Here is a 12,865-nt window from a genome sequence, read left to right on the forward strand (position 1 = left end):
TGGGGTAAAAAACTCCTCCATGCCAGAGACTTCCAGAGTCTACCCTGGTACACAGCAGACAGATGATTCAAGAAATCAGTATCGAAAGCAAGGAGACTATGTTCATGTACCAGAAGAATGATGAGCCCAAGCAAAGGGCCCTGACAGAAACAGACTCAAGTAAGGGATGGGGAAGAAGAGACCAACTCATTTTCTGTTGCTGGAAGGGAAGTTTTAGATCCGGAGAGGGAAACACCCCCAATAGTGCCAACTTTCATTACAGTGCCCCTCCCAAAGACCACAAGGCAGCATATTATCCTATTCCAGCACTGTACAGGGAATAGGTTTTGCCGTTTCTGAAGGCACTGTGTATTGGCTATTGCTGGAGACAAGACCAGACTATGAAACGGTCAAGCAAACCATAGTACTGCACATTGCTAATCACAGATGTAAGCAAGGCTGAAAATCTGGCTCTGCCATAGAGCTCAATTGTGACCTTGAACAAGTCACTTAAATCTCTGTCACAGATAGGGACTTAAGGGAAAGGGGATACTGCACTACTTATTTGCTTCCAACCTTGGTCTCTCTCACAATGTATACTCTCTATTTAGAATGCAAACTCTTCAGGATAGGACCTGTCCCTTGCTAGGTGTTTATACAGCACCTACCACAGTTATGGCCCTGATCTCAGTTGAAACTTGTGCAATTTCAGGAGGTTCAGAGGGCTCACATAGAAATGAGCTTAGCATAAGTGGCTATTTTTAAGCTGGTTGGGGCAGGAACCATACGTTGCTTCCTATTTGCTCAGTGCTTTCCATGTTATGCCAGCAACCAGAAGCCTATAAATGGATACTGGAGGTGTCAATTGCAAACTCCAGCTGATCTGAGTGGTCAGATTGCTTGCATCAAAATGGAGTATTAGATGAGAGGACTCCTAAATTCCTCTTCAAGCAGTAAGAATAAGTGTGTTTCTCCATTTTATGAATAGTCACCCTTGTTGACCAACAGTGGGATTTGCTCCTACTGTCATTCTGGTTTAAGCCACAGTCTAGTCTCAGCTTAATCAACAATCAGCACCTTACCTACAGCTTGGGCTTGAAACATGCACCCTCTTGTGGTAATGAGGAAGAAAGTTTAGGTTAAAACAAATGGATGTTATTTATATAAGTTGGGGTGGGCAAAATGTGGCCCGGGGGCCAGATACAGCCTGCCAGGCCATTCTATCTGGCCCACGGGGCCCCTAAAAAATTTACAAAATTAATATTTATCTGTCCCTGGCTGCCTGCCATGTGACCCTCGATGGCTTGCCAAAACTCAGTAAGTGGCCCTCCGCCCAAAATAACTGACCACTCTTGACCTAAGTGCACCTAGAAGTTAATGACAGGTGTGCCTACAAATCTAGGTAATTGTTCAAGACTGACTTAGCACAGAGAATAAACGTAACTTGGTTTAAAAGGTGAACAGTCAGCCTCTAGCAACATCTCCCTGGCTTTCCTCGTGAGAAAAAAAGTCATTTTACACAGATTACTGAAGTCTGCAAAAGAAGGGGTGGGAGCCATTGAGAATACAAAAAGGTTCCTGAAGCAAGGATAGTTGTGAAGATGAATTAGATACGACTGGATAGAGACTTCCCAAAGCTAGCTGATGACTGTATAAGCACAGGTTCCCCAAAAACAAACATGCACTTCTTGTACCCACAAAACCTCTGCTGCCTCTGCTACCACCCAAAAGCACATATCACCTCTCCCACCCAAGTGCAGGGGACAACTATGAAACACCCACTAACACCACAGTCTCTGTGAACCTTCCACCTCCTTCCTAACCCATGTTCTGGAAGTACTACAAGAAGCAGCAATCCCATGGTAACTCTGTATAAAAACTGCAATTTAGGATTCCAGGAAAAAGTAGTCTCAAACCACATTGTTTTCTTTCATACATCTATTCAAAGACATTTTGGGTACCGAACAGAAGCAAACACTCCCCCCTTGTGGCAGGAAAGAAATGGAATATGCTCAGGGAAGCTACTAGCCTATCGCATCTAACATTACTTCAGTGTTTTCTCCAGCCAAAAACTTAGCTAGGTTAATTCACAAGAGGAAAAGTACTTGTATCTGCCCTATAAAAAAGGGGAAAGGAAGAAACACATCTGCAGACTGTAGACAAGTAATGCCTTTAACTTCCTTCAAGTTCATACTTGTACTGCCTAATCTGGGCATAAATGGACTTCAGCTCTGGAAGAGTAGCTGGCTCTCAAACTCTCACTATGTGACAGACCACAATGCCTAAATCCTCAAAACACGCACCAGCCAAAAGACAAAGAACTCCTCCTAAATCCCACTGCACAAGGTGTCTATAAAACCTGTATTCATTTGCAATTCCCTCTCTGTCTACTGGATCCAAAAGATGAAAGTACTTCTCATGTCAAAACGTTAGCACCACTCTAGCCAGCTGAGCTCCCCAAAAGGAATCACAACAACCATTTAAAACAAGAGCCTTAGAAATTTTAACTTTTGTTGACTTCTCTCGAACATAACTCTAGGGTTATAGGTACAGAAGCAGCTGGAAGGAGATTAAAATTGGCTCCTCCGTCAGTAGTACAAGCCATCACAGCACACAGCAGTCAGACTGCTGGGGTTTTGCATATATTCAGTAATCAGTATTGCCTTCTGGCATCTCTAATTTCCTTCTATAATCTTCTAATTTGCAAAACCAAAGAACTGAGTGGGAGAATAACCTTATGCTCCCCAATTCCAGCACAAGGTTAAAAAAAACAAGACAAAGGTTTGACAAAGGATTTATTTCCCAGAAGGAAAGAAAGGGATCAAAGTAGCTTGGGTTGAATGACAGACAAGAGTTTCTTAACAGTAATACCTTAACAGTTCCTGTTGGACAGGCAAGATATTTTAAAGAGGATGGGATGCCTCAGGAGACAGTTGTACAACAGAAGTGAGCACAACTTTCAGTGATAAGTTGCTAGTCCAAAGTTCCTAGCAAAACCAGTAAAACGCTATCCTGTTAGCCACTTTTGCTGGTAGAATTGGGAATGACCAAGGCCTGAACGAGCTATGGAGACTAAGGGGCATTGTTTTTTATTCCTATGGATGACTTCACTGAGGTCAGGGTTGAGGCATGCTGACAGTAGACATCATATGGCTGAAACTTGCCCTGCTGTATGTTCTAGAGAACTTTGGTCAGAGGCTGTCAAACCAGCACTGTGTTCACAGAAGAACTCACACAATTAAGACAAAACTAGAAGGGACAAAACTCTGAAGAGACCAGAGAAGACATACCAGAGGGGCCAAAGGCTTATCAGAAATCAGAGGAGAATTTTATAAAATGGAAGATTATAGGATTAAAGTGAGCTGGAAGGGTCTAGTCCAGCCCCCTGTAGGCCAATCAAACAATGCAAAAGTGAAACCGGAAGTCCCACCATGGCATCCCACCGATTGAGAAACCCTGCCCTACAGCCACAGAGAAAAGCCCATCTCTATCTCCATTCTCTCTCCAACCACCCCTCAGGTACTTCAAGACTTACCAAATCCCTCCTCAGATTTCTAATCTTCTGACTGAATAACCCTAGTTCTTTCAGACTTTCCTCATAAATCTCATCTCCCAGGTTCCTAATGATGTGTCACTGGGCTGGACTTCCCAATTTGTCCACACCCTCCTTGAAGTGCAGGGCCCAAAACTGGATGCAGTACTCCAGGCGAGGCCTCACCAGTGATGAATACAGCAAGAGAATCACTTCCCTTGATTTGCACATGACACTCCTATTAATACAACCCAGTATGCTGTTGGCTTTTTTTTTTTTTTGCACAAGAGCACACTGTAGCTTCATATTCAGCTTATGGTTCACTCTAGCCCCCTAGGTTCTCCTCTACAGTAGTGAACCCTAACCATACATTTCCCAATTTGTATTGGTGAGTGCAATTATTCCGTCCCAAGTACAGGACTCTGTGCTTGTCCTTACTGAATCTCACCTGACTGACTGCACACCATTTTTCCAATCTATCCAAGTCATTCTTAGCTATGCCTGCCAGAGTGTTTGCAATGCCATTCAACTTGGTGTCATTTGCAAATTTGCTAAGCATGTAGTCAATCCCATCATCCGAATCACTGCTGAAGATGTTGAACAATGCTGGGCCCAGGACAGACCTTTGGGGAACCCCACTTGATATCTCCTCCCAACTACACCGAGCCACTGAAGATCTCCTGTTGAGTATGATCCAGCCAGGTATATATCCATGTTACAGTATTTTCACCTAGTCTGCATTTCCTTACTTAACATACTGAGAATGTTGTGGGAAACTGTCAAAAGTCATGCTAAAGTCAAGGTAGATCACTTCTACTGCTCTCCTCTCATCCACAGAGCCCGTCTCCTTGCCATAGAAGGAAATCAGGTTGGTCAGGCATGACTTGCTCCTGGTGAATCAAGCTCTTCCTGATTACCCAGTTCCAATCTAGGAGCTTCATAATAAGAGCCCTTGAGAACCTGCTCCATGATCTTTCTAGGTATCAAAGTCAGGCTGACTGATCTGTAATCCCCCAGATCCTCCTTTACTTACAGATGAATGCTAGCTATATTTCCCCTTTTCCAAGCATCCCTGATCTCACCTGACCTCCATGAGCTCTCAAAGAGGCTAGCTTAATGGCTCTAAAATTACCTCAGCTAATTCCTTCAGTACTCTAAGGTGCAACCCTTTCAGCCCTGATGACTGGAATGCACCTAGCTTCTCTAAGTAATCCTTAATCTGTTCTACTACTCTATGCTCTTTGCCTCCTTCCCTATCTTTGCTTCCACTCATTACATGGAAGCTGTCCCTATTTGTGAAAATTGAAGTAAAAAAGGAATTATATACTTCAGCCTTTTCTACATAAGTAGATGGCCTTCAGTTTTCCATAAGGGATTTATGGTTTCTTTGGTCTTCCTATTACTTCTGACATACTTGTAGAACCCCTTTTTTACATCCTTTATGTCCCTTGCCAACTATCTCAAATTGCGGCTTGATCTTCCTAATTTTCTTCCTGCATGCCTGTGTGATACTCTTATACTCTTCCCTAGTACTGTGACCAAGTTTCCATTTTTATAGGATTCCTTTTTGAATCTGAACTCCTCAAAGAGACTGGTGTCTAGAAGTGCGCTTCCCATTCTTCTATGGCACTTGGATAGCTTGTTCTTGCGTCCTTAAAAAGGGCCTCCTTAAAGTAAAGCCAGAGCTCCTGCACTCCTTTCCCCGTTCAGACTTGCCTCCCAGGGAATCCTGCCCACCAGTTCCTTGAGTTTATTAAAGCTTGCTTTTTTGAAGTCCATGTCACTGTCACCTAAGTTACCTTCCAGCTTCACATTCTCAAACAATTCCTCTTGTGTTTGTGAGCAGCAAGTCAAGAAGAGCTTTCTTCCTAGCTGGCCTTTCTACTATCTGTAGCAAAGTTTTCTCCAACACACTCCAGAAATCTGCCTCGAGTTCAGTTATATTAGACAAGGGATATAAACTTTCTTGCTTCAAGCATAAAAAACATGATTAACTGATAAGGTTTAAGAAAAATGTTCCTTGTGGTATACTACAATGATTTCACTGACCCTCTTTTGAAACATTTGGAACAAGCCCCTTCCTGACTGACTGAAGGAGAAGATGAACAACTTCTCATTCGCTATTGCAGCTCCTATGTTATAATCCTGCTGTCATACAGTTGGGATGGTTTAAAATAGAACTTAACAGACCTTTTCCATCACTGAGATAACAGACGTATCTTAGTCAGCCTATCTTGAAGGTTATCCAGAAATTATAGCACAATATACTCCTGAAGTCATCTGCTGTTCAATCATTTCCTCGTCATGTAGATCTTACCTACAACTTCCATCATTACTCAATGCTCTGATTCTTTATATGTATATACATTGGCACTTAAAGGATTTCTAAGAGTCCTGTAAACTTCCCAAGCAAGGTAGGCAAACAGATTCTTTCACCAGGTGGTGAAATGTTTGGCAGAGAACCCATTTTTGAAATATATCCAAGCTGGAGAACACTGCATATACAAAAGCCCAGATGTAGCCTGCTATTCTCTAAGGCCAACTGTACATTCTCCACAATTCTATCCCTTCTCAAATATTTTTCATGCCACTGATGTCATCATTCAGCTGCCAAGAGTGCAAATCTGAGCCCAAAGCAGAATGTTCCCAATGCTTGCCTCTTCTGCCTTGCTGTCAGACTAAGCTGAGGTGAGGGAAATATTCTGTGCCATACTACAATATGTTCCTGTTAATAAATAGTGCCAGCATTGTCAGTCAGGAAAAGCTTCATTATATGCTTATTACTGCCTTCATTATTAGCCCAGGGTAATTATACCAGCAACATCAGAAAGAACAGAATTCTTCCCCTACCCACCTGTCATAGTTGCAGTAAAAGAACCCAGAGAGGAACAATCTTCATTAGCTATTCATTAGCTTCATTGACCCTCTCCAGCAATGACTTCCTATGCAAGCTGCTTCTCAAGCAGACAAGCCAGGTCAAGGAACAAATTCCACCCACAGATGGTGAATGAAACATGCTGCCTTCAAATGCTAGTTTTGTCCTGAGTTTCCAGACAGATGCTCAATATGGAACACTACTGCCCAATGCTGACACCTGCTGGAGAAACAGAGCAGCTAACAAGGCTGAAGAGCTAGGGATTAACATAGGGTAGAAGGGCATCCATCCCTATCTGAGCCATGACACACTATGGTCCCTAGCTGTAAAACAAGTTATGCTCACTTAAGAATACAAATGTGTGCATAGCAAACAACATGTTCTCACACAGTTGCAGTCCTCATCCTGTCATTTCCATGTCCTTTTTTCTTGGGTTTGTCCCCATCGTTAACTGTATCATGTAGCTTAGATTGTAAGAGCTTTAGCACAGAAACCAGTTGCCATCTCTGGCACACCTGGCACACTCAAAGCTGTGTAAACTAATGAGCCAGTGACTAGGATTCTGACCCCAGGGCTTGCATTCTTGGATTGCCCAGTTTTGGTAGCTAAGATCAGGCATGCACAATATCCATCCTACCAAAGGCTAATTAATTAATGGGTATCAGCTGGTTTCTTACTGCTCTGAAAAGGAGCGAGTTTGGGGAAGGTGAATGGGTGGAGGGCAGTGGGGTTCCATGGTCCTAGCAAAGAGATTTTATAGAGCTTCCCAGACACGTAACCGAGAACAGCCAAATGGGTTTGTTCCAACCTAAATGCATAAAGTTTTAAGCCAATTTTTAAAGGCTGCTCAGTATACCTAGCATTCTCACCCAACTACACTACTTTTTTTCCTATTGGAAGGGATGTGAATGAATCCAAGAATGGCCCTGAAGGCAAAAGAGCCTCATCACAGAAGGAGGAGACAAGGTGTCCAAGAGAGCGGGGTACTTGGCATGGCTTCTTAGCACTGCTTTCCAAAAGCAGCTCTGCCAGGGCTTTTCGCCATGGAAATCCCCATGGAATGAATTCCAAAGTGATCCCAAGGCATTAGACCACTTGTTCCAAATTCATTTAACCTTGGCAAGAAGCATCTGTTTGCACAGGTGAATGACTGACTCTGCACAGGTGCTGTAGCTTCAGAACAGGCAGCAGTACCATAACCACCTGTGACAGCTATAACAGCCCAGAGAATGAATCATAGGAAATCGGCAATAAAAAAGTCTTATTAGGTCATGACTACCTATTCCCCTGGGAGCCAGAACAGAACTGCTTCCCACAATAAATACTCTAGTCCACCATTAAGATTCACATGAGGCTCCATGCCCCCCAGCCCTCTTAAGATTATACCCTGGAACCTATTAACATCTGACTGTCACTGTTCTAAAAATCTGTTTGCTTTTTTATTTCATCCATTACCTAAGCATGTGAAATTACTTAGCTAAGAAAAGAGATGAACAAAACATGAGCAAACAATTTAAAGTTATAAAATTGTCAATTTTTCCCTCCCCTTTTCTTTCTCCCATAATAATTGGAACGATATTTGATTAAAATCAATGCTAGGTTCATTTAAGTACAAGCAAGTAGCAGTCATCATGTAAATTAGCTTGCAGGATTCACTAAACAGAGACTGTTAAAAACTGGGGCAGGGATTTAGAGGTAGCTGAAAAAACTGCATGACCACCAGCAACCACCTATTTGCGATGCAGCTAAGATAACAATCAAGGCAACTGCAGCTCCTGCTTCTAAATGTAAGCTGATTATTAAGTACAAAGAAGGACAACAAGAAAAGACACTTCTTTTCCTCAGATGCCCTTATGAGCAACACAGTTCAAATGGTGACATGTGCAGGAAAAGGAGATTTTACCTTCTAAGACAGTGGTTCCCACCATTTATTTATTTATTTTTTTACCACAGCCTGGCAGGAATGAGACACGGCATACAGAGCTGGCTGCCTCCCCACCCTGGGGCTCCCCCACCACTCAGCTTTAACCCCAGAAGCCGTTCAGCCAGGCAGACAGACAGGGCTCTGAGTGGGGGGCTTGTGCCATGACCCTGCAGCCAACCTGCTGCAGCCTGGTGGTTGGAAACCTCTGTTCTAAGAGATCAAGCATCCCACATCAGGCAACAAAGGACTGGACACTTCCTCTGAAACATCTAGTACAAACACTGAAAGAAGAAGGAGGCAAAATAGACCATGAACTTAACTGAAGGTGAAGTAAAGCCTGAGTCTCAAAAATGGCAGATTGCTCAGCTGCTCTGTTCCACATGAAGTCTGGAGTCATCTCTAGAAATCTCAGTGCTAAATACCAAAATTTGGGAATGACTAATATTTTCCCCATTCAAAGTGCAGATACATTCTTGCACTGAACTCTGAACAGGTTCCGCAAAACAGGGTTTTCAAGGGCTCAAATGGCTGGAAACTACTTTCAGACCTTACCTACTTAATACTGCTTATGGTGAAACTATCGTCTGCCTAAGCTAAAGCATTCAAAACCAAACCTGAAATACAGGCCCTCCCTCCAAGATGAAATATGAACTCCATCCTTCTTAACCCTGCTATAGTTCCAGGATCTGTTTCTCTTGACCTCCCATCCCAGCAGGTGAAGCACCAATCCAGACTCAACAAGACGTTACTTCTAACGAAGGTTTCTTTCCTACTAGCGGTCAAGATTTCTGTGCAACAGACCTCAGGGTAGGTGCTGCATGTGCAGCACTCGCTGCAAGACATATTGCACAGGCAGCACATTGGACCATGCAACACAATCCATGTCCAGTCATTCCAAACTGCATCAATCAGAAAAATTTCCAGGGGTTCAATTTGCTCCAAAGAAACAAAATTCAGCATCACCTCACAACATTCTGGACCATTTACCTTTCCCTTTTAATAGGTATGGTCTCATCTCCCAAACCCCACCAAAGGCACACTTTTAAAACCTACCTCTGGTGCACTTCCCCGATTTGTTCAAACAAGCATAAATAGCACATAAGCACATCAGAAAAGCCCTAGGCACCATTTAGACTAGAAAGTAAGGGTTAAAGAACAGAACTGAGGAGGAATGCAAAGTGTACATCTTACCTCCTCAGTGAATCCTCCTCTGAACTTTCCTCAGGCATTTCCTGGTTTAAGGCCTCCTGTGATACATTCCCGGGTCTGCTTGAAGCCGACTGGCTGTAAACTCTTTCCCAGTGCCCCGTCTCCTGGTTAAACACCACTCCCACGGTCCTTTCCTCTGATGGGTTGGAAGAGCTTCCCAGCTGCAACCTGCTAGAAGTAGAAGCTCGGCCCTCGGTTCTCTCTGCAGGCTGCACCTGGCTGCTGCTTGGTGGCACGCCCTCAAATGTGCTTTGGACCTGCCCCGATGTGTAGCTAGGTGTGCTTCGTTCCCAGCGTAGTGTGTCATTGTTAAAGGTCAGCAGATTGTGACAGGCCCGACAGCGGTTCAGGTGACCCCGTGATAAATTGGAATTGTTTTCACTGCTATGTGGAGTCTGCTGGTGAGAGGGACCTGGTCTATCAGGCTCAATGTTGTTGTTCAGCATTTCCTGAGCCTGTTGTGACTGGCTAGGCTCCCCACCAATCCCTTGATCTAGCTCTTGAAGCCGGTCATATTCCAAGAAAAAACGTCTCAAGTCACACTGAAGCTCATTGCGAATGCTGGATGGATTGCTTGGGCTAGCACTGCCACTGCCATCTGCTTCAGCTCCTGGTGCCAGGAAGCCCCTCCCTTCTGTAGCAGATGTATACACAGATGACTGAGAACCTCCCTCCTGCTGTCTCAGCACAGATAGCAAGCTCACTGAAGAGGCACTGGTTCTAGGTGGAGGCATGGCTTCCAACTCTGAGCGGGAACCCATGTTCAGCACTGTTCTAGTCCAATCAGACCCTCCTAAGCCAGAAGCCATCTCTCTTGTAGACTGTTGGTACCTGGACGGGTGCCCTGACAAGGGCCCACTGAGGGACCTACGAGTAGGACCCAGGCTAAGGTTGCGGAGAGTGTTCCCAGCAGTGTTGCTCTGAACAGTGCTGAAAGCAGATGGCCTGTTAAGTATCCCCTGGTCCTCCTGTGCCACAGATGCCTGCTCCGGAGGTTGATAGGGCTCTGTCTGCACAGAGGAAAAAGAAGTGCCAGTGACCCCAGAGGACGTGGAGGGTGCATTTTCCTGGTGTGGGAAGAGAGAAGAAGGAAGTCTTGCACTAGAGCATCGGCTGCAAAGGCACAACATTCCCAGATGCTGGCAGCACTCTGCTGTGGGGTAACTGACACGCTCACGGAGCCTGGTGTAGGCTGAGGCCCTGGTGCTCTCGTTTGCTGGAGGTGGCGGTGGGGGCGGGGATGGGGTAGCAGAATCTTGCACGGTGTTTTGCTCACCAACCTGTATGCCAGAAGAGCGTGAGGACAGCATATGCAGAAAGTTGTGGAGAAGGGGGGTGCGCCTAACGGGCTGAGACTGGAGAATAGAACGCTGACGGTAATGTGGCATCTCTGTGCTGTCTACAGGGATCTCCACTTCTTCATCACTCTGCAAAAGAAACCGCCAAAGCTCAGGTCACCTGACAACAGAACTGCACATCTAAAGCAAACCTTCAGAATTCAGCTAATGCTCAAAACAGATAAAGGAAACAATAAACCTTGTCAAAGAAAAAAGGGAAAGCCTTGGCCCTGAGTTACATGAAGCCATGTAGCTCTTAATACAACAGAAGATCTTGTACATATCCAGACAGACACCATGCCAATCTTACAGTTCCACAGTACACCAGCCAAATCAACAGGGAAGTCAGCACCTGCCAGGGTGAAGTGCCTATGGGGCTGCAGCTGGTAGGTGCATAACCCTGTCAAAGACAGCAAAAATCCAGCAAAAATCTTCAGCACAATGACAGAGCAATGCCGTGAAAGCCTTTGCCCTAGAGCTGATGAGGCAGTGATAACCAAACAGCGGCAGCTATAGGGAACCCCTCAACCAGCACTGGGGATCACTGTGAAAGCAACTAGCTATACCTTTAGTTACTGTGGCTTGGGTGTTAACATAATATATCTGTAGGAAACAAGCATAACCAAAAGAGTATCCCTGTGACTGATTTAGATGAGAAAAGTCAAAACACAGGCTTCCAAGGTTAATTAAAGTATCAGGGCACCTAGGGACTACTAGAGTTTGCATGTATTTAAAGCAGCTTGTAATTAGTGCAGACATTAATAATATTCTCACCTGTTGGTTGGAAGGGTTAACAATTGCTGTGAGCAAATAGTGTCCCAAAGGATCAAACCGCACCAGCCTGCAACAAAAGAGAACTGGGAACTCAGTTATCCGGTGGCATTTCAGACTGAAAGAAAGCCAGACCCTAAATGGAACAGTTTTTACACATGGTTTATCATGGAGGATATAGAACTTATAATAATTCCTCACCTGAAGGCTCCTCAAGATTTCACGCATTTAAAAAGAGAGAAAATATCCACCAATCGCTGAAATGTACCCACCCCTCTAGGGGAAAACTGAAGCTGCAACGGCATAAGTTATAACTCAGACTTGGACAGGAAGTGAAATTTCCCATATCGAACTTAAACTACTAGTGAAACTTAAGGAGCCTACAAATACAAGGGAAATTATCAAGGACAGAAGGTTAACACCTCTGACAGATATGGCTTGGGATCTCTAACATCCCCGGATTTGTCAGAGCCTTGGTTTTTCCATCATTTAAAAGAATAACCCTCAGGCAGTTCCCCACTCCCACACCAAGACCATTTTGGAAGCACTGGTTCAGTACAGATTTAAAGGCTAAGAAATCCTCTTCCTGCAGTATCTGCACTTTAGCATCCCAGTAACAATCAGGATGAACCCTACTTCACTGTTGTTACCTGCAGGTCAGCCTTACAAGTGGGGGAGCCGAGAAGGATTCTGTGGTGCACAGCTGACTGACTTGTTAATTCACTGATAATCCAATTTGCCTTTATGTCCACAGCTGCTGTTCTAATTTTGTGAAAATGCAAAGAATGAAGCAAGACAGCACTCCAGGCAGCAAAAAAAACAGGGTCAGGGAGAGAGGTTATAGTTTGTGTGTGTTCCAATCCCAAGAAGAGCACTCCATAGTTTCGCACTCTACACCATTCTCAAGTTTGGATACAAGCATTCACAGGTACTCACCGGACCCGTTCCATCTCACTGGCTGTCTTCACCACTGCAAAAGGCTCTCGACGACTCCAATCCCAGAAGTGAATTTCATTGGCTGTCGCAATCAGCAGAAGCTGAGCCGTAGGATGGAAAGCAAGGGATGCAATGGCATTGTTGCTATCTGTGAACCAGCTCTCACTTCCACCCTGGGAAAGGTAAATTTACATTAACAACAGCTTAACACAGAAGTCTAAGCAACTAGGATTCCAGGTACACACACAACACTTCCTCAACCCCAACAAAAAAAAGTCCCAAAGCATCACACATACCTGCCT

At 44.4% G+C, this 12,865-nt stretch overlaps 1 protein-coding gene across 6 annotated transcripts in view; it reads right to left on the reverse strand.

Annotated features, from left to right (window-relative positions):
* AMBRA1 (autophagy and beclin 1 regulator 1) overlaps window positions 1-12,865 on the reverse strand; it is a 182,808-nt gene that overhangs the window by 147,981 nt on the left and 21,962 nt on the right. For 3 of the 6 annotated variants that reach the window (XM_019551607.1, XM_019551605.1, XM_019551606.1), the window contains 3 exons: window positions 12,564-12,736; window positions 11,631-11,697; window positions 9,502-10,946 (listed from right to left, as the gene is read on the reverse strand). In XM_019551607.1, coding sequence (XP_019407152.1) covers window positions 9,502-10,946; window positions 11,631-11,697; window positions 12,564-12,736 — 1,685 coding nt within the window. The remainder of the gene's footprint in view (window positions 1-9,501; window positions 10,947-11,630; window positions 11,698-12,563; window positions 12,737-12,865) is intronic. The other 3 variants (XM_019551610.1, XM_019551609.1, XM_019551608.1) reach the window with 2 other exon arrangements.

The sequence above is a fragment of the Crocodylus porosus genome, unplaced genomic scaffold (genome assembly GCF_001723895.1).
Source record: "Crocodylus porosus isolate Cpor-Errol unplaced genomic scaffold, CroPor_comp1, whole genome shotgun sequence".
NCBI classification, from domain to species: Eukaryota; Metazoa; Chordata; order Crocodylia; family Crocodylidae; genus Crocodylus; species Crocodylus porosus.